This window comes from Astyanax mexicanus, chromosome 9 (assembly GCF_023375975.1).
Source record: "Astyanax mexicanus isolate ESR-SI-001 chromosome 9, AstMex3_surface, whole genome shotgun sequence".
Taxonomy (NCBI): domain Eukaryota; kingdom Metazoa; phylum Chordata; class Actinopteri; order Characiformes; family Acestrorhamphidae; genus Astyanax; species Astyanax mexicanus.
Window position 1 is genome coordinate 17,801,247 of NC_064416.1, and position 27,172 is coordinate 17,828,418.

The window sequence follows — 27,172 nt, forward strand, 5'->3', positions numbered from 1 at the left end:
AGCTGGGGGAGAGCAGAGTTTCTCGCCCGCACCTCTGCATACCGCTGCCTTCCATAACAGGATGTAGCTCAGCGAAAGGCCCGCAGGCCATGAGTCGCATTTGCATGAATATGAGAGGCAGAGTCGAAGCCGTATTGTTTTATACTACACTTTTAATTAAGCCTGGTGCACTACACCAGTGCAGGCCGTCCACAAATGGCTTGTTCTTGTTAATGTTAGGTATTGGAGGTATTGTTATCTGTGAACCAGACTAAAAGAAAACTAATCTGTTTGCAGATTAACCGACAAATATTTGCCCACATCCACCTTTGAGTCATACTTAGCACATCCCACCTTGTGCACTTTTGTGGCTATGCAGGCGGTTGGGCAGGCAGGCAGACACCCCGGTGCAGAAGAGTTCAGCATTGCTCTGCAGTCATGCAGAAAGACAAAAGGATCCGGCCAACCTCCAGCTCTTTCTGCCTGCTTGTTTTTTAACCCCTTTGGACTCTAATGGACAATTGTATGGAGTTTTATTACTAAACAATTAATGTTATTAATCCTTAATGTGTTTATGTGAAGTCAGATATTAAATAACTGGTAGTTCCCTAGTGATTAGATTTCTTTTTTCTAAAGTATGTGCAATTACTTAGGATACAAATAATTATCAGCTACTGAGTAATTAGTAGTTGTTAATTACTTGGTAGGAACTACATTGCTGACTAATTAGTTGCGGAATGAGTGGAGTTACTCAGGAAATGGTAGTAACTGTATAATAATAGTAAATAATTTGTTATTGTGTAATCAGTTAGATACTGAGTAAAAAGTAGTTAATAAATAAATGTAATAATAATTAGTAGTTGCTGAAAAAAAATAGTTATTAGTAATTGGTAGGTACTAGTGATTGCTAAATAATTGCTGCTTACTGAGTAATTAGTAGTTGAAATTACTAGTTTATTATGTAACTGGTAGATGATTGTTAGTTACCAAACTTAAGAAAATAGTAAAAATTACTTATTATATACCTAGGATATGTACAATATGCTGGCTGTAAATCTACACAAATATACACTTGGTCTTGGTCAGACCAAACTGGGGCATAAAAACTGGATCATGACAGGAATAATGAAGTTTAAAAGTATCACCAGGACACTTTTTGGATGCCTCTGGGTATCTTTCATTTGGTACATTTGTTGTAATCCTTTGTCATTGATTAGAATTAGTCATCTGGGTGCATCCTTTTAGAATTTAATGTGAAGTGTGGGAATAGGGGTTACGCTCTGCATGCATTCTACACTTAAATGACTGGGTTTCTTTTGTGCAGTCGCTTATAAATTCTGGAGGGTTGTGAGGTCTATTTTTGTTCGAGAGCTGGCACAGTAGGCACTCCGAAAGTTCTGTTTGAGAGCTCACATTCTAATTAGAGCTCTGTGGAATCATGATGTTTTTAAGGCACATCAAAAATGGAATACTCAAAATCTCAGATATTTTATTGAACCTGAACAAATATTATACCTCTAGTTTGAGCTAAACTCTGCAGGGTGGCAGATGTTGAGGAGCAGGGTTGGTGGACACTGGTCTGTGGTTTTGTAGTGATGGGTTTGTACCTGCACTCTTAACAATAAAGGTGCCACAAAGTCTTCTTGAAGCAGTGCAATAGAAGAAACCCTTTGGGGTCTATAAAGAACCGGTTTTGTGTGAGTGTATTAAAACTTTGTTTAAGGTTTAATAAAGTTGATTTAAATGTTCTTTACCAATTTAAAGGTTCATCACACAAAAAATTACCTTTTGGGACAGTAGAGCCCATTGTAGCATTTTTCCAGTTTTTTAATAGTAAGAGCACAGGTGCGAGTCTGGGCTACATCTCCACTCTTGTAGAGAAGAACCTGGTAAGTGTGATGCTGAACACTGCGAACAGAGATGAGGAAAGGGAAAGCAAGCATGAAAGTGATCTTTTAAGACTAGCTCAAATAGCCCCCTCCATCCCCCCTCCCCCTCTTTTAGCTTATTCCCCCCTGGTCTGCTGGTTGTGCTTTTTTCAGGCCAGGGTGTGGGGGTCTGCACTGGCATGTTCCCTTTGATCAGATATGAGAGGATGGGTTCATGCTGGGGTCTCTCTCCGCCGCATTGTTTCGCCAGCCGGGGGAAATGAAAGGGGTCTTTGCTGCAGCCGGATTTGTTGGGCTATAATCACATGGCAATTACTCCTTCATGAAGGGCACCATTCATTCTGCCTTCACACCTATAGTTACTGCCACCGGGACTCATATCAGCGGCCACTGACTGATGGAATGTAAACAGCACGGTGCAACACACAATCCCTGCCTCGTACAAAAGGGCTGCTGTTAACGGTAGTAAAATGCGAGGCTTTGAGATGCGCCGAGGTTCACGTTGCTTTTGGTCTGAGGAATGCCCCTGTTCTTCTCTCACATCTGCAGCTTCTAAATGTGGCTGGATTAACCCCTTAAACTCTGAGTAAGTGTTGACTGGTCTGGACTTTCCTGTCTTTTGTTTGAGTCACAATCAATCATTGACAATGAAGAGTCAACTTCATTGTCACTGCCGCTCACCACACAAGAGCTGAGAAAGAATCCTGAATAGAGTTTCTCCAAGAAACAGCAGTATATAATAAGTACCAAAAATAAAGCCAGTATATTACAAAAAAAAGCAGTTATGAACAGTATTAAGCCAAAGTTCCTTTAAGCAATTACAGGACTTGGATTAGTGCTGGGCAATATAGTAAAAGATTACATCTCAATATTTTGGCCATATCACCATACATGCGATTACAGAGAAAATGCATTAATAGCGACTGATCAGTCTTAAAAACTGTATTAAAATACAGAGTACTGTCTTTATCAAATAAAGGCTATTAAAATGAAATGCTGTAAATATCAGGATTTATAGGCACCTTATGAATATGAAAGTAGAGTAGGTATCAGTATCAGAACTCTGTATAGGTGGATGCCTAAAAATCTGGCATTGATATTGGTATCAGAAAGGAAAAAGGGACATACTTTGTGATATTCACTTTATCTCTGGTTTATGTGTTACGGCTGGCTGTTATCAATATAATAGTTAAACTTGATGTTCTGTTCATTCTTTAATCAGCTTCCTGCGTATGAGCACAAAATTGGCTGGTCAGCAAAGATTTCACCCGTTTACTTACAGACAGCTTGATGCGCAGATTTTGAGCCTGGGGATGGCTTGTTTACGAGCATGTGTGTGTGTGTTTCTATGCATGCAGATGATGGGGTGGAAATGCCGGCTAGACTGGCTCACAGAGTTTTTGTTGCTCTTTCAGCACATCCATCCCCTACCCAACCCCCCCACGCACCCCTGCCCATACCATGCCAGCTTGTCGGCAGTGCATTTGTCCATGCCCTAAATCCCATTGTTTTCCACAATATCCCTGTGGCTTAGGCCATTTGGCATGGCCAAGCGTCGTTAGAACAGCCACGCAGCTTTATCAGGAAGTCTAATTTAATTTCAGGACACGACACGTCAGATTAAACTCACGCATGTGCTGCACAGAGTTATCCTTCAGCTTCACCTATTACTGTACTGAAAGATGTACGTAAAATCCAAAGTTCAGACACAGCCGCAGGGGAAGGAAAAGTCAGCCTTTTAGAACACGTCTCTTTTGCCTGTTCAGTGGAATAACTGTTCACACGATGATGGAGACACCCTTCTGAGCGCGAGCACAGTGGTGGCGGGAATGGGAAGTGTGTAAGTGTGTATGTCAGCAGGAAAGAAGAAAAGAGTGAGTTGAAGAGATAGAGATTTTGTTAATGTAAATAGACTTTAACACCCCATCTCTCCTAAAAATGATGGTTATTTGCTTAGACCTGCAGTTTTAGGAGCCGATTAACTGCCTGAAGCTTCTTTACACTTTAAAAAGACTCTTCATACTCGTGCTTAAATCTCTTGGGGTGTCTAAACTTTCATCTTGTATTCACAGTTTGACCATGTGTTAAGTTTTGCATGGGACTGTATCTTAATGCTTCCGTTTATAGAGTTTTAAAGTAGTAGAGAAATACAAAACTGCTATAATTTAGAGTTTGTGCATTGTAGCTTTTTCTGATCGACTTAGATTGATTAATTAGCAGATTAAACAGTATGAATTAAATGAAACCTGTGCTTTATAATATCCCTAATAATCCTTACTGATGTTGCTAACATAATAAATTCAAAGCAATTCTGCAGCTATGATTTGATACAAATATGATTCAATTTCGACATGGTAGGATATGTCACAATACTATGTGATGTGGTGAAATACGATACAATATGATGTGATAAGATGAGATACGACATGATACAATACAACATACTATATGATGTAATACAATGCTGTAACAATATGGTTCCATACAGTAATGCATGATGTGATGCAATGTGACATGACAAGATGATACATTAATGTAGTTTACAAGGTGATTCAGAGTGATGCAATCTGATACAGTGTGATGTCAATCACATTTTTTTATATGATGCTATTTAATTTGATACAATGAGATGCTACACAACACATTTCAGTATAATAATCAAATATGATACAATGCCACATGTTATGGTTGTTTGATGTGATGCAATATAATTTAAAGAGATGAGGTTAATGATACAATACTATACAGTACATCACAATACAATTCAATATGGAACAGTATACAATGATCTGATACAATGGATAGTGATACAATACAATGCAATATCTCATGATACAATATGGTATGATTGTATTGTTGTAAGATAGTTCTACTTCTTCATTATTCCATCCACTGTGCAATAATACAATATGATGTAATGTGATAAGATTATATGTGATTATGATGTAGTTAGTTGTATTTTTACACATTAATAGTGCTTAACACATAGAAGTGTTACTCCATTCCAAATTAAGTCTTGATCTAATGGTAAAACACACCACTCTGCACCAGAAAGAGCCGGTGGGCATGACATAAACCTACATTGTCTTAAACTCTCCTAAAAATTATAAAAGCCATTCTTTATAAGAACATCAAACACATGCTATAAATGTCAACACCTAGCCTAATACTTGTAATGAAATATAAAGCTAATTGTAATTCCGCTCTGTTCCTGGTTTATGGAAATGTGTACCTTGACTCACTTTAAGAGATCTTTTAATCTCATTATTTTTTAATGTAATTAATCCCCCTTGCACCACTGTCTTAACTAAGAACAGTAGAAATGAGTCAAGGCTGTTCCAGGGCTTTCCAGTCAACAGATTTGTTTTATTCCCAGTGATGTCAAGGCTCCCCCTTCCCTTGGCCATGTGATGGATATGTTGGGCCTTGTGTGAATTTCTGTGTTTGTGTGCGTGTCTATGTGTGTGTGTTTGTGTGTGCATGTGAGAGAGAGAGAGTGTGTGTGTGTGTATGTGTGTGTGTGTGTGTGTGTATGAGCTGCAGATAGGTAAAGCTCCACACAAACAGTACTGGGGGGGTTCTTTCCTCTCGGTCACCCAGGCTGAGTGTGGGCCCTTCACAGATGGTTGCAGGTAGCGTGACACGCTTGGCTGATAACCAAAGGACTTCAAAGCTCCAGACGGACAGAGCAGAGCGGAGAAGAGTGGAGCGGAGCGCAGCAGAATGGTCTGTCTGCCCCATTTCTGTTGTGTGCCAGGAGGAGAGCGGGCGAGCGAGCGAGGAAGGGAGAGAGAGAGAGAAAAAGAGAGAGAAAGAGAAAAAGAGAGACGGCCACAGCTCTTCAGTTGAGTGGAACAGTCAAAAGAGCTGGACATGCATGGAGTGTCTCTCAGATGCGCACGCACACAACACACACACACTTTAGGGCTGCACCTAGGGCTGCATATACACACATAGGGCTGAGTATACAGACACTAAAGCTGCATCTTATTGTTATTTATTTGTTATTTTGAAAAGATAGGCCTACAACAAGCAAACTGCCTTAAAGTGTTGAAAAAGCATCACTCTGAACACTCTCTCCCCTGTAAAGAGAGTGATGTAATATGTGATGTAATGTGATGTGATATACAGTGATGTGGTGCTATGCATAACATTATACAAGGCAATATGAGATGATTTGACATGATACATTGTGATACAACAATTGACACAATATGATGTGAGACAACATGATGCGATACAATGTGATATAATGCAACATAACATACAATATGATATTAAATAAGTGCTTTTTGTAAAATACAATCCGATTTCAGTGTTTATTCTAGTTTTTTTTGTTCAGTGGCAGCAGCACTATGTAGAGTGCTACTATGTAGAATGGCGGCAGAGAGAGTTAATAAATGCCAGAATTAAGTTCATTTTTCCTCTGTACTTACTAAATACCAAAATCTAAAAAATGAAGCATTCAGCATCACTTGTCATGTCTTATATCGGCTAAGTGTTATATTCATTTGTGATGTTCCTAACATTAAACTGCTTTTAGAAAATAGTCCTTGCTGGGGGCATCCAGGAAATTTCTGGAACACAGTTTTATTCTTAAAACTAGCACACTATATAGAGAACTAGAACTACTTTCTGAAAATTAGAGAAACTTGTTTTTACTGAGTGTGTTGTAATCTTATCTGTAGTTTTTACAGTAAAAACATTATTGCTGGTGATATAAATGTCTCTGGGCAATGTATTCAGGTATAACCAGAGTTTATACTTCATATTGCAGCAAGGGGTGGGCGATACTTATGTGAGAACATCGTTAATATAGTCAGTGATCAGAGAGCATGATCAACTGCATGTGTCCTCACAGAGAGAGCATGATCAGTCCTGGATAATTGGGTTTGAAGTGGGACACTGGAAACACAGCAGTGCACAGGAAAAGCGTCTGATCTGGTTTGTAGGCCGCTGTTCTAGAAATGAATGTGTTGTGAGAGCAGTGGAGGCTTCAGGAGATGCTGGTTGAGAGGAAATGTGTTGGTGCATGGTGATCTAGACTCTTCACTCTTCATTACAGAGCCTCTGGCACTCCTCTCTCTCTCTGACCGCACACTGAACTGACCCATCACTCAGCAGACATGACAAGAGGGGGGAGGGGGCAGTACTGAGGAGGAGAGACCCCAGTTTTATAATTGATGGGGTTATTGTTGGTGTAAATTAGAGCAAATATGAATGGTTGTGAGACATTTGTGATTCATTGTAAGGGGTTAACCTGTCTCTCTCCCTCCAAGTAACTCTCCCCTTAAGTTATCTTCCTCTTCTCTCTATTCACTCTTATTCCTCCCCATCCTTATCTCTCTTTTTTCTCACTCTTTTGCATCAAACTTTCCTCTATCTGTTCTTTTCTTCCTTATGTCTGCCTATCTCTGTCTTTCTATTCTCTCTGTCTGTCATTCACTCTTTTTTACCTCCCTCTCTGTCTTTCTCTCTCTTTATTCTTCTTTTTCTTCCTTTTCTTCCTTTTTTCCCATCTGCTTCTCTTTCTCTCTCTCCCACTCTCTCTCTCTCAGAGAAAGGGCATGTGCTGACCTTTTGTTACAATAGCTCGTCCTTTGCTGTCTCAGGGTTTGTTGTTTTTACCTGGCAAACTGGAGGAGTGAGAGCTGAAGAGAGCGTGGGATCTGGAGGATAAGGGATCAGGGCCTATGTGTGTATGTGTGTCTGTGTGTCTGTGTGTGTGTGTGTGTGTGTGACTGAAATCTGCACACATTCTCTTGTCACCTGTGTTCTTCATGTGTGCTGATAAGACGTACAGAGATGTGTGAAACAAAGAGCTGACATAGAGAGAGAGAGAGAGAGAGAGAGAGAGAGAGAGAGAGAGAGGTTCTCGAAATGTTGCAGCAACACGTAACCACAATACACTCAGATATATATACACACACATACAATGTCATGCTAGATCTGCACAGAAGGCCTGTGTAGTAATTGAGCTGTTAATCCTGGATGATATACATTGTCAGACATTTAGATTCATTGTCTGGGTTTCTAGTTTAAAGGTTGATGAGTGGAGAAATGGATGCACCATTGGGGCAATGCTCTCACAGCTCCTGCACTCCACACCCTTAAATACAGCAGTGTTTAAGCAGACAGATCCCATTAATAATGAATATGTGCCCCCTCGCTGCATCTACATTGGAGGAAGTGTGATTGACAGGTTGGGACAGAGACTTACTGCCACGACTAGAGAGGTCTGTCCTCTGAGGTGGACAGAGAGAGAGAGAGACATATAGAGAAAGTCCTAGAAAGAAAGAGAGATACAGAGAAAGAGAGAAAAACTGAGACTTCAAAGTTGACATTAAAATAGAATATAAAGGGGGTAAGACAAAGAAAGAAATGAAAAGGGAAACACAGAGACTAAAAGACAGACCTACAGAGAGATACATACATAGAAAAAAGACATGCATAGAGTGGGAAAGTGATACACAAAAAGTGGAAAAACATACACAGAGAAATAATATCATATTTACTTATACATACGTACATACATATTTATGAAGAGCTACACACATATAGAGAGAGACATGAATAGCGATAAATAGATATGTGTAGAAGGAAAAAGACAGACAAACATGGATAGAAAGAGAGAGAGGAATAGAAATAAAAGAATTGAGAGAAACAGATAAAAACAGAAACAGAGAAGCAGAAAGATGAAGGGGAAGGAGAGAAAGAAAGTGAGATATGGGAAAATAAATAGAGACAGAAAGAGAAAGATGCAGTATGCTATAAGAAAACATTGTTCAAATTTGGAGATCACATCTCAGCTTATTTTTAGATTATTTCTACAAAAAGACAACTAGAGTCACACACTTGTACATATGTACACACACAGTCTGTAAATGAGGTTAGGCAACATTCAGACAGAGCAGTGAAGAAGAGTGTAGTTTTAGAGATTCAGCTGTGGTGTGTGTGTGTGTGTGTGTGTGCGCAGCTGTGAGGGGCAGTTTGGCACTATGGCCTCAAATATTACGCATGGCTGACTGTGTAAAGGCCATGTGCCTAGCCTCTGTTTTATTTGATGCTTAAACAGCACATTGAGAGCGAAGGGCAGGTTACACTGATTGAAACACACACACACACACTAACACACACACACAAACGCTAAAAGCACGAAAGATCCCTAACCAGGCTGCCTCATGTGGAGAGCAGACAGGAGAGTGGGTGGACTCCACACTTTTATCACTATCGTGCATATTGACTGTGTGTGTGTGTGTCAGTGCTGATCCTCTTACGTTCATTGTCTCGGGCAGCGCTCAAAAATAAACATGTTTGAAATGGAGCACCGTGTGGCCTGTAATTGGCCCGCTGGATGACTGATCAGATCTGACTGGTTCTTCAGCACTTCGGACCAGCCTGACGCTGGGTGACAAATCTGCCAGCTGGGCTGTGTGTCTGTGTGTGTGTAGATATGTCTGACCACAACTGTATTAGAAGATGTTCATTCTGACAGCAAGTGTGTTGGACAAGAGCTGCTCATGTTCCCTGAAGTTAAAGAATATCACAGATTTCTGCAGCAGTTTGGAAGGAGACTACCAGCATGCAGTTAACTGTAAAGCTGTGTACTGAACCTGGCACTATGGTACTTACTTATAACACAGGGTTAACGATAAATTGCATTATTGTAAGCAATACGATATATTGCATTTTTTTTGTTTATTTGATACAATACAATATAATACTATTTGCCATAATACTGAACCTAACTTTAGGGTTAAACAATATAAACACTGTAAAGGTTAGCTTGTGTTATTGTTATTTGCTTGACTATTTTACAATTATGTAAGGGGATATAGCCCTGGTGGTCAGAACTCCTGGTGAGTTAGAAGTGGCTCATTATGCAAATACATTATGCCAGAACCAATAAGAAAGATGCATGGATTAAAATGGTGCTACATAATCAAAGAACGTTAAAGTGTGGAGTGTAGTTTACTTAATAGTGTACAGTAGTTTACTATTTAGTCATACACATCTTTTAATTGAAATTAGTTACTAAACTTTACTAAATTTGCTTATATTTAGCAGCAACCCTAAACCCTAGTGCTCTAACCCTAACCTTCACCTCAGATTCAGCATCAAAACCTAAATATAACACTTCAACCCTAACCTTACCCAAACCTTAATCTCAGATTCATTTATACCTAATGCACTTAATCCTGGCACCTTAACCCTCAAATTTTTCACCAAACATAACCTACATCAAATACTTAAACTTCAAATTTAAGACTAAAGCGAAACTTAAACCCTCTAACCCTTGATCACATATTTAACAGAAAACATAAACATCACACCCTAACCCTAATTTACACCCTTAAAGCACCAAAAATAAACCCTAACCTAACCTGCTAAACCTAATCCTAAATCCAACCCTGGGCTCAATCCTCCAACTTTCTTTTATGTCATCCTAAAAATCATTAACAGTTTAATCACTTGGCAGAGAATTGGTAGCTATAAAAAAATGAAATTCTGCTGTAACTACAGTTAAGATTCTGCATAGTACTGAAAAGGTTTTTTAGACTTGTGACAATAGAAGAGCCTATTTTGGTCCAATATAAAACCATTTCAAAATGATTTAAATATAAATACTTAAACAAGGTTTTTCTCCAAGCTGAAGAAATAAAATTAAAAAGGGTTATTTATATGGTTGTGATTCTGTATAGAATCAATGCCCTCAGTAAAAAAAAAAAAAAAAAACCCTTAAAGAATCCATTTTTAAGAGTGTACCTTTGCTGGTAGTGTGGTTCAGTGTAATTCATGTATAAGCCTTGAAGAAGGCCATGGCTTTACATGTTTGCTTAAGAACTGAATAAATGACAGACCTGCATATCTCTCTCTCTCTCTCTCTTTCTCTCTCTCTCTCTCTCTCTCTCTCTCTCTCTCTCTCTCTCTCTCTCTCTCTCTCTCTCTCTCTCTTGCTTGCTCTGTGGCATGGTAAGGCCGCCCACCTGGCCCATGCAAAGGGAGAGAATGCCACGGTCTGGCTTTCAAATGAGTTTGTTCTGTTTTTGAACGTGGAGCTATCTGAAAATATGTTGACACCAATTTGACAGTTTCTCATTTTCGGCCTAATCTAGCTGCAGCTTTGTCTGACTGACTGCAGCTGCATATTCTTAGGCTTATGATAAGGGGTGTTAGCACATGGAGAGTGAGTGTGTCATTTGAGTATGCGTGTGTGTCCTCAAAACCCACATGTTTCATTAGCTAAAGTGTCAGGTATTAAGGATTCGTTCAATAAGGGTGTGTTTCTGTAATGCAGGGTTTAGTGAGGACAGCCTGTGTCTTGAGGCTTTGGCTGGGTTTTTGGATTGTTAAGTAGAGGCAAATGGGTTGCAGAGGTGGACATAAATGTGAGGTTATTAGAAAAATGATGTTCAAATTGTAGTTGATTGTGTAGTGTGTGTATATATACATATATATATATATATATATATATATAATAAAATAAATATTAAAAATAAATACTGTACATCTATTTGGGACACAGCATGTTGGACAATCGCCATCTCAACTAATCCAAAATATATTGTATGGAGCATCATCATTCCAGAGAACTGAAGTGCAGTTCATCTCCTTTACAGCTCAATACTGAGGAGCTTTATACTCCTTTACTCCGCACCTTGTATTAGGCATTGAGAGTCCTATTCTATTGGTAGTACTGCAGTACTCTACAGGGACTAGACAAGATTGGTGTGTAAACATTTTCAAATCTGGGTGCAACATTTGAAAAAATAAACTCTGTATATACAGAACCTTGTATCTCCATTAAAAAAAAAAAAAAAAAAAAAAAAAAAAAAACTTAAAATATAAATATATATTTTTTCTTCCTAAAGCACTAGATGTCCCTCACATGGTGGTTATATGATGAAAGGATCAATAAAAATGGTCCGGATAGGCTGCTACCACCACCTTTATACATGTTTTTGAACAATTTATTATTCATATGTTATTTGATATAATTCAAGTCATTAACACACTTAAAATTATGAATAGGCAATATTAACACATAAATTGGGGAAACTAGGGCCCTATGTCTTTCCAGATATTAAGCCCCTATTATTTAACACACACATTAACACTTATAAACACCCCAAATGTGAACATTAACATTACCAATGCTGACACTGTGGATGTAAGCAAGGTGTTTAGAGCTGAGAATGTAGTCACTTTATATGTTAATGACGGCTGATCGGGTGATCATTAGTGAGTAATAATAGCTCCTGTTGGTGTTACATTGTAGGAAGTAATTAACAGATCTGTCAGGTAGAACACTGAGTAACAGAGAACTCACAGTAATCACGAAACAGGAACACCTGAGCTTTTACCGTATAGATGAATGTATGCTTAGTGTTTGGAAGGTGACAGATCTCTGTTAGGTCAGGGCAATATATTTTACATATTAATATCTATTTTTGGAAAATAACCATTGAATTGCAAACTGAATCACAAAAAAAAAAAATACATGGGTAATTTTTGTGGAAATGATTTATGGAAATGACTCCTACATATAATAAAAAATGTTACTTAGATGACCTGTTGAGCACTTACTTTTAAATTATTAGACAAATAAATACAGATACAATTATAGTAACTTTGTAATTGTCATATAGCATATAGCATTGTATAGTATAATTTTTCTTAAGCTAGGCTAGAAAATAATTCAATATCAATATTATATTGAGATTTCAATAACATTTTGTGATTTTTATTATATATCTATTACTGACTTACATTCATGAACTGGCAATTTAATTTTTCAAAAAATTGTAGCAACAAGCATCTGTTGAGGTGTTTTTTTTTTTTGCAGATTTTCCTTTCTTTATAATGATATCTGAATTATATTGTATATAAATCCAGCCCTATCTCAAGCATATTGAGATTATTTTTTTTTTGCCATTTCACCCAGTCTTAGTCACTTTTGCTAGCCATTAATATACACATTGTAACCAGTCAAAGGCACTTAAAAATAAGGGTAGTCATATTTTAGTAGTATCAAATTAATTCAAATTAAGTTATTAAGTTTTTACCTACAGACTTTTTTCCCAACCATATGCATAGATTTGTGGTTCCAACAGAGACAATATACGCATTTAAATTAAGTAAAATCAATGGACTGATACCAGAACACACTGGAGTCTCTATTTGAATCACCAGAATATCTTGTTAGTCTGATACGCAGGCTTGTTACAGACTCCTGAACACAAGGTGTTTTCCTCCCTTGTCCCTGAAGGCCACAGCCTCACAATTACTTTTTCCCTTTGACGATGATTAAAGAAAAAGATGTAAAACTCATTTAAAACACTGCGGCTTTTGTTATCCAATTTGTCTTTTATAAAGGGAATAAAAATTTACAACCCGTGCACAAACTCATTCATCAGCTTTTCGCCAAGCCAATTAATCCCTGCAGACAGACTCTGATGGAGTCGCTGATTTTATTATTTTTCAAGCTATTGTTTTGTGCGTGTGTGTGTGTGTGTGTGTGTGTGTGTGTGTGTGTTTGCATGCAGGGCTCCTTTGTTCTGTCTAGGCCTGTAATTTCATTCTTGCCTCCTAAGAAAATGTCAGCCTGTTCACAAATCAGATTACTCTTTGGCATTTTTGGATGTTTTAATGTATTATTAACATATTACTCCCCCTGGTGTGCGTTTGTGTGTGTGTGTGTGTGTATGTGTGTTTGATGGGGGCCTTGGTCTTTGGGGCTTGTGGGATTGCTGTTTCGGGGTGTTGAACTTACTGAAGCAACACACGTGGCTGAAACTGAAGAAGCGGTGGTGCCAGGACCTATAACGTAATGCCATGGCAGAGTGTTTAACCATATGAAATAAACACACACACACACACAAATGCATAGAAATCAGTGACTGGTTCTAACAGGAATACATTAAATTTCATGGTTAATAGTCAACTAACATTTAAATCAACTAACAAAGTTTCTTAAACTTGCTATCAAATAATTTCACTTTTTGGTTGTGGTTCTATGTAATATTGCCTTTTACTGACCTATGAGTCTATTTGCCTGTAGAATATAAAGCAAAAAGCTGCCCTCTTATAAAGCTGTTGTATTGTGATGCACTAGCTCTCACTGAGAGGGAAAGGGGTGCTTTTCTGTCTGTTTATCTGGGTGGTATTCTCCAGAACAGGCTTTGTGTAAAGATTATGCTTCACAGGAAACACAGCCTCAGCCGGCAATTGGCACACATTCAGAATTCCTCAGCAGAAGAGCAGCTGTAATGAACTCATAGCAAAGTGGAAATGAACTTGTTGAGGTGTTATTTACCCAACAAAACATGGTTTTTAGACTGTCTGTCTTTATTTATGAAATTCTAATCTTTGCTCAGGGTTCTCAACAAGTGTTGACAGCTGAACAAGCTGTCGATGTCGGAGCTACACTCTTAAAAATAATGATGCGTAAAATGGTTTTTTTGAGCAATACTGAAGAGAACCACTTTTGTTTCCGTTAAGGTATTTGTAATAGAGATAGTTTAAAGTGTAGAACCAACGTTTTGTACAAACTTAACAAAAGCTTTTGGTTATTAGGAAGCCAACAATAGTTATTTTATCCCATCACTTGAACAATTTGTAGCACCTTAATTTTTAACAGTTTTAATGTTAATGATTTTGACCATGTATTACCCTGAGCATCAGAAGTGCACATGTTTAGCAATGTTTAGCATCTATTCTGGCTATATATATATATATATATATATATATATATATATATATATATATATATATCAAGGTGTGTGTGTGTGTGTTGTGTGTGATTCTCGTTTCATCTTAGCCTGGTTTGGCTCTGGTGTAGTGACTCTGTGGTTAGAGTCTGGCAGGCAGTTTAGATTGTGCTCTTTGAAGTGCCACCCTGCACAGCAAAACCTGCAAAACTCACACACACACATGCACATAAAACGTGCACATAAAAGCTACCACACAGACCCTTGAACACCAAGGCATGTAAACAGCCCATATATAGTTATATACTGTATAAAGGATTAACAATAACTTGTTATTGACAGCTTTACAATTAGGGATGCACTAATCTGGCTTTTCCATATAAACAGATGTACTGATCAGATGCCATTGCTGTAATAATAAACTGTATGACAAGATGCTTAAGAGACCTAAACATATAGAGACTTAAACATACTTTATTAATTTGGTGAAACAAAATAGAACAATTCAACACATAGATACTATAAACTTTCAAATTGTATTATTAATGTTGTCTAATGCTTTATCGCTGTCTTTTTTGGTGATCTTTAAACTGGTTCTTTCTGTTTAACATATTTTTTCTACTTTTTAAGAATGCAGTAATGCGATCATTATCACATGCCATACCAGCTTGTTTTAAGCCATAGTTTTTTTGCTTTTATTAATTTAAGGAAGATCTACATAGTGTAAAGCAATTTATCCTATCAGAACTTTAGTTTAGAGTGTAAATGAGTTTTAAAGTTTGTCTCTGATATATCTATCAGCAGTGAGAGGTTAGCTATGAAAGGGTTAATCAGCTGAAATTTGCCAGCTGGATGGTTGAAATAGTTCTCTGACAGCTTCCAAGTGCCTCTTCCAGGGTTGCGGACTGATAACAGCAGAAATGGCTGTTTATCGGCGCCGTGTCCCTGCACAGCCTTGTGTTGGACCCCGAGACCAGTCAGCCCGCCTGCTGGCCCCACTACTCAGTCATTCAGACTGTGAATATTTAAGCTGCTGCTTGTGAACTGGACGTTCCTGTGAGTTATGGAAAATGCTTGCATTAGTCACGCTGAGCTCGTAAAGTTCACATAAAGTCCTGGCGCAGACGCTGGCAGAACTTTAACGCTTTTACTGCCCTTGTGATTTCATTAATCAGAAATCCAGCGCAAACTTCCCGAGCGCCGCTCCTGCGTTCGTGTGTTCCTGCCCTCGCTGATGTGATCTTTCCCTCATACGTGCTCTTAGCCTCTCTCACACACATACTCTCTCACAGTCAGTTGCACACACACACACACACACACACACAGATACACACAGCCATGCACATGTACATGCAGACCCCACCTCCCCCTCAAACACATACACACTCACTCACTCAGGCCTGATAAAGCAGTCAGTAACAGGCCGTGCTGAGGGCACTGCTCTGTGTGACAGTGCGCTGTTTGTTTTTCTTTCTCGGGGGCTGTTGGAACACATGTCAATGGCTTTAGCTGCTCTAGCCACAGCTGCTCGGCCTGCTCGCCTCCTTTTGATTCGGCCACAGGAAGATCAGATACTGGCCATATGTCAGTACAGGAAGGCCTAAACATGTTTAAGTTACTGTGCATCTGTGTGTGTGTGCGTGAGAGAGAAAAACAGAGTGTGAGAGAGAGGGAGAGAGAGAGAGAAAGAGTATATATATATATATGCACATAGAAAAACACTAATATGCTACAGTTTACAAATTAACTGTTAAGTGTTATTAAGTGTTAATACAAGTGTTAGCATTGATAACAATAATAATTACAGAATTATTTAAGCAATGACAAAATATTTGATTAACATCATTTTGTAATACATATATTCTCATGTGTAGTTACAAAATCCAAAAAAAAAAACATAGTAACTTACAATGGCATTAAGCTGATATGCAATGCAAGTTAAAAGTAAACATGTAAACAATAGAATTATGTTATTACATATAGGTATGTTAATTATTAATATTGTATATACACACATTACATATGTGTTTTTAGGTAAATGCAGAATATGTTTACATGGTAACTACAAAATATATGTTATACATGTTGACTACATTTAAATGGATGGCAAAGGCAATAAATTATTTAATATCAATTTTGTTTGTGTGAAACACTTATTACTAAGTAATTACATTGTAATGTTAGGTGAATGCAATTATGTAATAACAGTTATTAAGTTATTATGTACTTAAATTTAGTTGTATTTATGGACTTACTGTATTTATTGAAGTATATGCTTAACTACAAAGTTGTTACATAATTAGAGAAACATTGAGAATAAAATCTGCATCAACTGATTTGTACCTTCCTTTCTGCAGAGCAAGACTTTCCTTTCTCAGAGCTTTTCATCCAATGTGAATTATAATAAAATATCTAATTTTCACTTCATGAGAACAGATGTGGTTTGAACTGTAAATGAAAAATCTGTACTTTTGACAGAATGTCTCTGCTTGTTTCAATGATTTACAGCTGATAAATCATTAAACCACATGTAAGAATAGGCGGTTCAAAGCATATCTATATGCGCCTTTAGGGAACCTTGGAGGGTTCATCTAAAATACACTGAGATGAGATCTTGAAATATGGTTGGTCAGTTCCAATCTGAGTGATCATTTCTAAGCTGAAGGGTAAGGACCCAGACCAGCACTGAAACATGTGCACTGGGGGCAAGAAGACCTTTAGCCAGTCTAACCAGTAGTAAGCACTTCCATCCAGTTTCTCCAGTTCTCCCTTTCTTCAGTAATTCCTGTCTGCCCTCATATTTGCAAGAGGTGCCCTTCTGAGCTCTCCTGGGTGCTGAGGCCTGCATGTGCGCTCTGTGAGTGAGAGATACACACAGTTATGAACAAAGACAATAGCCAGAGCTTCCCTGCCTCCTCCGCTCTCCCAGGAATTATAGTGTTTCATTTGATGAGAAAAGGGAGGGGAGATGGGGTAGGTGGTGGGGGGGGGGGGTGTTAGAGGTGAGAAAGGGTCCTTGATACAGAAGAGAGGAGAGGAGGAGATGACAGGACAGAAAAGAACAAAAGGCTGAGGAGGGCAGCTTGAAGAAAAGGCTATGAATGTGCAAGAAAGCATGAAAAATGATGGTTTGGGGGGTAGAAGGTTGAGGAGGGATTGCTGGGTTTAAAGTGAATACTGGGAGAACATGGTGAGTAGAATAGTAAATAAAAGCTGGGGTTAAGTGAGCCTGGACTGGACAGGGTTGGCAGTGGGGTTAGAATAGGAGAAAAGAGAGGACTAGAACATAAATAAAATATGAATCCTTAAAAATACACAAAAAAGATCAAGGACACACAGTGCCATTGACATAAAGCACCATAGCAACCATTGTGTTGAGTTAGGTTGTTGGTGTGGTGCAATGGATAACACATCGACCTGCCATTGGGCTACAACTCCATGTTGGAGATTGGGGTTTGATTTCCAGTCTGGATGACTGGATGTAACATACACTTGATCAAGACTTTCTAACAATATTGAACAACCTCTGTAATACGAGTGACGCTCTGTATTTGCATAATGAGTGCATTAGAAAGCAATGCATCCCTTTATATTTGACATTAATTGCTTTGTAGAAGGGAATGCATTGGACATCAGCATGTAGTCAATTCAGTCATTCTGCCTCCCTTTCAGAATCTGACTTAAGTGAAGTTTCATTTTATTTCTGTTAGTAAATAAGAGAGTTTTCACACCACCTGTTTGATCTGATTAAAATAGACCCTGGTTCATTTGCATCTTCGATGTAGTTTGTTTCAGCAGGTGTAAAAACTTTGAGAACCTCGAGAGAAGGTGGTCTTGGTTCATTTGTGGTAAGAACATGATCCAACATCAATCCAACATCATATCTACGCACATTATCCTAAACATGAGAGGAGCAAGTTAGTTCACATACATACTGTATGGTTCTAAGGTTCTTCTTAGCCTATTTCATTTAAATGCTTATTATTGCATTTAAATCATCTTAATGAACTAAAATTTTCATAGAGGTTCTGTAAAAAGGCGATTAAGCTACAGTTCTTTTGGGACTTATAGAATTAATTTTGGCAATGTTCTTGACTCATTGACTCATCAGCTTTAAGTTGTTGATACTGATGATTAGACCGCAAAGTTTGAGCTGGTGATTTTAGATGACCCACTAGAGAAGGCTGAATAATGCAAGGATAGAGAGAAAAACTCAGGTCTTTTCTGGAGCGTCTTCATCCCGGATGGCACGCTACAGTGGCCATCCCTCCGAGCCACAGGGGATAATGCTTTGTCTAGACAAGCTGAGGTCAATTCATTAACCAATGATTTCTTCCTTGGCCAATTTTCCTAAATGCTTCTTTCCTGGATCAACCGAGGAGGAGACAAATCAGATGCATGACTTAACTCACTGTCCTTGTTTTTCTGTCTCGTGTCTTCAGGTCACATGGCCACATTTTAGACTGTTGTTAAACATAGAGCAGTGGTTCTCAGCCCTGATACTGGAGAACCCCTGCCCTGGATGTTTTCAGTGTTTAGTCTACTCCCAATAGACCTGATCAGCTATTTAACAAGCCCTTACTGAGTTGAAAAAAGTAGTTAATTTTTAAAGCCTAGGCTGCAGCTAAAAAATGCTCAGGTCCCTTTCTATAGAGCAAATTCATCCCAGATTTGAAGCAATTATGAGGACACTATTGAGTTACCCTTCATGGCAATTAGTTATCCTAAAACTGGATAAAAAATAATGCAAGAGAAAACTCCCAGAGCCAGTATTTAATATTATAATTTATTTCCACAAAAAAAAAAAAATTGCACACAAGTTTTGCTAAGATGCAATTGCAAGAGGCAGGTGACCACCACATAACCTGAGGGCAAGAGACATGAGTGATCTTTAGGACTGACCTCGACTTCAGCTTAGGAAAGTATAGGAAACATTGACATATAAAGAATGTGTTTGCAACCAGGTGTTTCTATTGTATAATCAGTAATAGTATCTGGTTTGAGCACAATCCAAGATTAACTTGTTCAAGAGGCCAATTTCTTAGAACTTTCAAAGTCTAGTGGAAATGATGACGGAATTGATTCAGCGTGATTCGAGCAAAAATGAAAAGGAAAAGAAATTGTTGTGGTTGTGAAATACCAAGGTCAGGGTGATTTAAATGGCATAGTTTGCCATTGCCTTCTTTATAATGTGTTATCTTCAGGCTGTTACAGGAGCCAATAGCCAATACCGATGCCTTATACAGTTCAGACCCACATAAATCTCTCTTTTTCTTCTCTCTACTTTCCATCTCTTCCTGTCAAATGTAGCATTTTTGATCTCCTGCCCACCAAGAAAAAAAGCTGATTATCTAATCTCTGACAGAAAAATAGCCTAGCTCCAAAAACACTGACCATTACTATTTCATTATTCTTTCAGTGGAGAGCGGGAAAGTGGCCCTTTGGTGTGCTCCCAGGCAGTGCCTTTAAAACAGTATGTTTTTTGTCAGGTATGATGAATGCTTGCATTCCAACAGACTCATTGTTAAACAATGGGCCATAACAGATTTATATGCACCACAGAGTTTAAAGAGAAAAAAATCTAATAAATTGTACAGGCTATGATTTGAACTTTTTATATGCTGTAGGCAGTGAAAATTAACCCAAAAACAACAGAAGGAGGGTGGTCACAGTCCAAGCTATACACAATTATGAATGGCCGGCCGTTGAGAGACTGAAGTCAAGCAGGACTGAGCGCAATGTTGCAGATGCATGTTGTTACGAGATAATGTTCTTGCCATTTGAACTCTTATGTGTACTCAAAATAACTTATCTGCATTTTTTAAAGGGCGTGTTTGAGCAACAACCGGTCTCAAGCGTGTACTCCCAATGTCGAGAGAGGACATGAACTCCCTTACAGGAGACATTTTTTCTGCAGTGGCAAATGTTGAAATTCAATAGTGTTGAAATTGACACTTTATGGCTCTTGCCATTATAAAATTGATTATGAAATGCAAGTTTTATTTAACACTGCTAATTTGAATATGTACCAAGCTTTTAGAACCAGCATTCAAGGATCCTTAATATAGAAAGATATTGCTGGTAATCTTCTGCATCTGCAACAGCAGGACAGGGGGGAAGCAAGACCTGAATAGAACCTTTACATTTGGTCAGCAGCAGAGTCAAGGAGCAGCTCTAAAATCAACAGAAATATCCTCAGGCATTTAGGATAAGACCAGAGGATGATAAGTGCTGTCAGAGCTAACACTATTTGTATGCATTTAAGTAGAGGAGAAGAGAAGATGTGCAGCTATAGCAAGCAGATGAAAAGTGAGTGTAGGAAGAAGAGGCTGGTTTAGAAACTGAAGCTATCAGCACAATTCAGAAAGGCATAATAATGACAAAGCGCCACGCTAAGCATCCTCCTTCTGTTTCCTGCTCTGGGAATGTCCTTGCGTCAAGGAATTCCTCAAACCAAATGAGATTCATTATGTTCTCGTAAGCTGAAGCCACAAAGGAAAAGGAGTTATTCCCATGGAGAGCCTTCAGATGGGCTGTGTGGTGTTTATAGGGTTTATGGATGATATCCGGTGAGTGTTTTCTGTCCACACTGATACCAAACATGAATCTAGGGAATGAACAGGCTCAGTGTTAAAGTCAAAATAATGCATAATGGGTTGACTGTACTATGGTATACAGTGTATATTCATCTTATGTCACTAAAGAAGCTTTGACCTGTTGAGGCTTGGACTCTACAAGACCTTTAATTCCTGTAAGTCATGTAAGCTATGAGGTTGGTCCTCCATGCATTGCATTAAAGTGCCTTGGGCACCCGTGTCCCAGTTGTACCTTCTTGGAGCACTTTAGTGGATACTGGCCACTGCATACTGGAAACATCTCAGTCAAGAGAAATGACTGTTCTCTTGCTGGCCTTATCAGAAGATCCCAGACTCGATCCTCTGTGATGATGCCACTTCTGAAAGTAGTGGACCCAGAGAGTGTAATTGGTCTTACTGTCTCTGGATGGGTAGGCAGTGGTGATGGGCAGTTTGGCAATATTTTAGGTACCACTTTAAAATAAGACTACACCTATAAAGGGTTTATAAATGGTTTACAATTAGTTTATTAATGGTTACTAATTAGGTTGTAAATGCCTTAAAAATTATTAATAATCAGTTATAACACATACGTAGAAAGGGCAACAATGACCTGTGGTTTGCCAAATAGTCAACTCATAGCCATCTATACTGTTGCCCTTTCTATGTATGTTATAACTGATTATTAATGATTTTTAAGGCATTTACAACCTAATTAATAACCATTAATAAACTAATTGTAAACCATTTATAAACCCTTTATAAAGGTAGTCTTATTTTAAAGTGGTACCATATTTTATTATATTGTTATATATTTTGTTATTGTATCGACAATATACTTTTTAAAGCATATTGATACTGCCATCAGTGCTTAATGAACACGGACCCAACAGCACATTTCATCACAGAAAATGTCATTAGTCCAGTTACAATGGATGAAGGACAAGACGGTCGTCTTATACTCAGTATGGGACAGTATTTGATTGATAGGTTTTAAGGAACTGTTGCTACTGATGCATTAATATTGAGAATAAATATTGAGAATTGTGAAAATGTTTTAAAAAAACAATTGACATACATTTTACTGTACCACAGAGACCTTGGAGAAAGACCCAACATCTCCCTCCATTATTCTTTTAGCTTATGTAACAGAACTACAAGAACTTCAGGTATGCTCTACTACCAACAATGTTTTGTTGAGAAAAGTTCCAAAAAAATAAAGAAATTATAGACAGAAAACACTCATGAAAAGGTGCATTCTTCCCTCCATCCACCACGACTGGTAATGTTGTGTGAACTGATTTAAAAGTAATTGTAGAGGAAAACATGGCCTCGTGCATGAAAATCAGAGAAAAGGATTGAGGTATTTTTTCTACTGTTGCTGGGATTTGTTCACTCAAAACTGGCTTTACATGAACATAATGTGCATTCTTACATTCAAATCAAGACCTGCAAACTGCCGTTCAGTCCTCTGTTTAATTCATCAGTGCGACTTCATGCCACAGAGTCAGCACTGGAGCAGAATAGTTTATTGTGAGGAGAAGAGCGAGCAGGCTTCACAGCATCACTTGTATATTCATCTCACAGAGATCATGTGAATTAATTCAATTCATGCAGGTAATAGATTAGCATAATTGAGACTTGCTGGCGCAAGAAAACACAGGCAGAGGGAAAAAGACTACCTAATGTAGTATGAATCAATCCTGCTTGGGCCTGTAGCTCAACCCTTGTCTTCAGTATTAAAAGTATGTTTTATTCTGAGCTCTGGTAAACGGCTGTTTAAGAACAATCTATCTGAAATCAGCACAAGTAAATGTTACAGCTCACCACATAGGTGTGGATTTTAAGAGACTGTCAGAGATCATGGGTAACTGTGAAGATCTGGTAATTTTTTTGTACAAAGATTAGGTTAATCTTGCAACACATCTACCCAATTGCTGTAAACATTGACAAAGGATATTGCTGTGGATCAACCAGAAAATTATGAAAATCGTGTTCAGCTTAAAACTGAAGTCAAACACAGCTTGCTGATTTCTCTGCATCACTATACCTTACAATTAGCAGGTCAGTTAAATGAGGGGTACTTGATCAGCAAAGCCAAAAACTGTAGGAATTTGGCCCTCCAGGACTGGAATTGTCCACCCCTGCTCAAGACCCACCATGACCCTGACTAGGAAGAATTAGTTAAGAAAAAGAAGGAATGGGTGGATGAATTTGACCTTACTGTCCCTTACGTGTGTGTGTAAAAGGGTTTTTTAAAACCAGTTCTCAATGAACCCTAGACATCTGCTAGATTTTGAAGTCTGGGGGCCTCAGGACATGGTTTGAGAATCACTGCACTAGTAGCTAACAATTCTCTGTTTACAATAAAATGCTCTGTACATTGATGTGGACACAATCTATCATTGTGTAACAATATCATCTTCCCTGTGGTATAATAGGGTTCAATTCCCCAGAGCCCCTGGGCAGGACTCTAATTCTACATTCTCCTACCTGTGTAATATGATTCAAATGTAAGTCACTCTGGATAGAAGCATTAGCTAGGTACTGTAAATGTAATGAGCCCATGAAGTGAGTAATCTGCGTTCAAACAGTGCAGCCACATTATATATCTGAATTAATACGGTGCTGATTCTCTGTTGTGCACACTTTTATGTTTTTTAGATATTTAAATGCGTTGTTACACCCATATTGGGCTCCCCATGCACTACTGTTACACAACTACGTGTATACTCTCCATGTGCAAGAGTTTGGTCCACAGCAGGAAGCTTTTATTTGTTAGCTCGTTAATTCGGCCCATATTGGAGCCTCTGTAAATAGAGCATTACTGCACGCTCCTTGTGTAATCCTACTTGTGCTGTAATCATTATTTTAGTGCTACAAACAGCACCATTTGAGAAGGGCTATTTTTGGCCTGTTGTTTGCTTGGAGAAGCGCTGCTTATTCTGAAGCTCAGAGAGTTCCCAGGAGCTCCGCTGCTCTCAGTTCTGCTTTTGTTGTCTTGTTTTCGGGATCTGAGGTTGAGATACAGTTCAAATGCTCCTTAGTTGTTTTTTTGATATCTGTGCAAAAGCAGCGGGTTTGCCCCTGTGGTAAACTGCGCTGGGGTGCGATGCGAGCTCGGCCTGAGTGGTCTGCTTTGCGAAAGGAAATTGCTGTCATTCTTTGAGACTCATGCCACCTTTTAAGGTCTCACTTTTTTTGAGTGCGGTTCTGCAGGCCCTGATGTGACGGAACATCAGAGTGTTTGCAGAACTCCCTATGGGAACAGTATAGAAATGGTATTTCCTCAGCATAAATCAATAGCCCCCTTTTAAATCATTAACTCCAGAGCGCTCCTATGTAAACAAATAATGCTTTGTGGGACATGTGAATGTTTTAACAGGACATCCAGTTCTTTTCCTTGGCCTTGGGCACAGATACAGACACGTACAGGCAGACTGCTTTATATTTAGGGACTGCACACAGACTCTCTGAAAGTACATGAAAATGTCTCTTCTATAACTTTAATTTAATTATTTGGACTCAAACACATCAATCATGAGCATGTTTCACTTCATGCAGGTGCGTTTAATGGATTACAATTAATTTCAATTATTCCTGACCAGATGCTACCCTGAGTTTGAGATACATTTTTAAGATAAGCATCTAGCCTCTGCACTGACATCAGCTGAACAGGTACCAAATGTTTGTGGACACTCTTCCTAACCAGTAAATTCAGCTCTTTTGATATGGTGCATTCATTGTTTATACAAGTTGTTACCTGTTAGTATAGAATCCAGAGAAACCTAAAGAGTGTTGCCTAAAGAGTGAGATGCTCCAAAATTTACTGAGTGATTGTCAATCAATATCCTTGAGATGAGCTGGAGACGTTTTTGTGTTCCAGAACCAACCCTGTTAACATGCCCATGTGGGGCCTATGTGGGTAGCTGAACTGGGAACCAGAAAGTGTCCACAAACATTTGGCCCTTTAGTGCATATACTTGCATCGCACCTATACAATACCCTCAGGGCTCTGCGTCAGACTATCCTGCTTTAGCTTGTGCAGATTTTATTTAAAGCTCATGCTCAAGTTTCAGACTGATCTCATGTTTGCTCCTTTCCACCTCCCCCCCTTCTCTTTTTTGTCAGGTATGGCCTCGCAAGTGCAAGTCTTTTCCCCCCATGCTCTTCAGTCAAGTGCCTTCTTTAGCGTGAAGAAGCTGAAGGTAGAGCAGAGCTGCAACTGGGACATGACCGGGTACGGCACGCACGGCAAGGTCTACGGTCAGAGTGGCAAGCAGAGTGTGTCCGTGGCTCCGGTGGGCATCAACGGCGCCTCCCTCCAGGTGTCCAGCTCCTCGCTGTCCTACGAGCAGGCCCTCCTCTTCCCGGCTGGCCCAGGCCACATCGTGGTGGCTTCGGCCAGCAGCAGCACGTCTGGAGCAGCCGGTCAGTTGTTGGGCAGCACAGGCAGTAGCAGTGGGAGTGGCAGCGGAGGCCACAACCTGACACGACGGAGCACAGTCAGCTTGCTGGACACGTATCAGCGATGTGGGCTTAAGCGCAAGAGCGAGGAGCTGGACAACGGAAACAACGGCAGTGGGGGCAGCGTGCACGTGGTTGAAGAGCAGCAGCAGCAACAGCAACAAGGGCCAGCGGCCATGATCCAGAACAACGGGCAGAGCGGAGCAGGTGTCGCTGCAGCGACCGCAGCCACCGCCTCCACTACAGCCACATCCAAGACCAGTGGTGCAAACAGTGAAGGCGACTACCAGCTTCTGCAGCATGAGGTGCTGTGCTCTATGACCAACACGTATGAGGTGCTGGAGTTCCTGGGCAGGGGCACTTTTGGTCAGGTGGTGAAGTGCTGGAAGCGTGGCACCAGCGAGATTGTGGCCATCAAGATTCTGAAGAACCATCCGTCGTATGCCCGGCAGGTAGGAATGGACAGTATGTAGCAGAAGTGGGCAGTTTCAGTCCTGGAGGGCTAGAATCCTGCATCAAGCACACCCAGTTCAACTCACCTGTTAAGTGGCAGGTTTAGTAGGTGTGGTAGAGCAGGGGAAGTTGGCAAACTGTGCTCCTTTTGCTCAACCCTCATATATAAGAAAAAAATTAATCAATTTTAGTCATAATTTTACTGTTTATCCATTTGGAAAAGGAAATGTCCGTAAAACAGTAATGTTTTCAGCTATTAAGCTGCACTGTTCCGCAAATGATGTCTGTGTTAATGTCGTTAATGGCCGTTAAAGGCGTTAATGGTGTTAATGGCAGACACAGCATATGCAGAGACGGTATGTGTGAAATGGCATACTTTGATATAAAGGATTATTCCAATCTGTTCGGCAAAGTATATATAACTTTACATTAGGAGTAAGGGTGAGTGATATATATAGTCCACGATAATATCTTAATTATTATGTTAACAGTGCACAAGCTGACATTATCGAGTACTCTAATCACTGGGGAAAAACACTGTGCTCACACTGGCAGGTGACTAGTCCCTCATGTTGTTAGCCATGTTCTTTATCACACCTAAAACTTTTTTTAATGGCAATTTGCCATTTTGTTTGTTGTGACATTGTGTTGTTTATGTCTGCAAACAGGGTCAGATCGAGGTCAGCATTCTGGCACGTCTCAGCACGGAAAGCGCAGATGACTACAACTTTGTGCGAGCCTACGAGTGCTTCCAGCACAAGAACCACACGTGCCTGGTCTTTGAGATGCTGGAGCAGAACTTGTACGACTTCCTCAAGCAGAACAAGTTCAGCCCCTTGCCACTCAAGTACATCCGGCCCGTCCTGCAGCAGGTGGCCACTGCCCTGATGAAGCTCAAGAGCCTGGGCCTGATCCACGCTGACCTGAAGCCTGAGAACATCATGCTGGTAGATCCGGCCCGCCAGCCATACAGGGTCAAAGTCATTGACTTCGGCTCTGCCAGTCACGTGTCCAAAGCTGTGTGCTCCACCTATCTGCAGTCCAGATACTACAGGTGAGTCTGAATTCTTTTGTCACAAAGGCAGCTTTCTGGTTCAGA

The 27,172-nt window shown here is 39.4% G+C and overlaps 1 protein-coding gene across 2 annotated transcripts in view; it reads left to right on the plus strand.

The window, feature by feature from the left end:
• hipk2 (homeodomain interacting protein kinase 2) overlaps nt 1-27,172 on the plus strand; it is a 116,657-nt gene that overhangs the window by 6,730 nt on the left and 82,755 nt on the right. For both annotated transcript variants that reach the window (XM_007250960.4, XM_007250961.4), the window contains exons 2-3: nt 25,285-26,072; nt 26,742-27,127. In XM_007250960.4, coding sequence (XP_007251022.3) covers nt 25,285-26,072; nt 26,742-27,127 — 1,174 coding nt within the window. The remainder of the gene's footprint in view (nt 1-25,284; nt 26,073-26,741; nt 27,128-27,172) is intronic.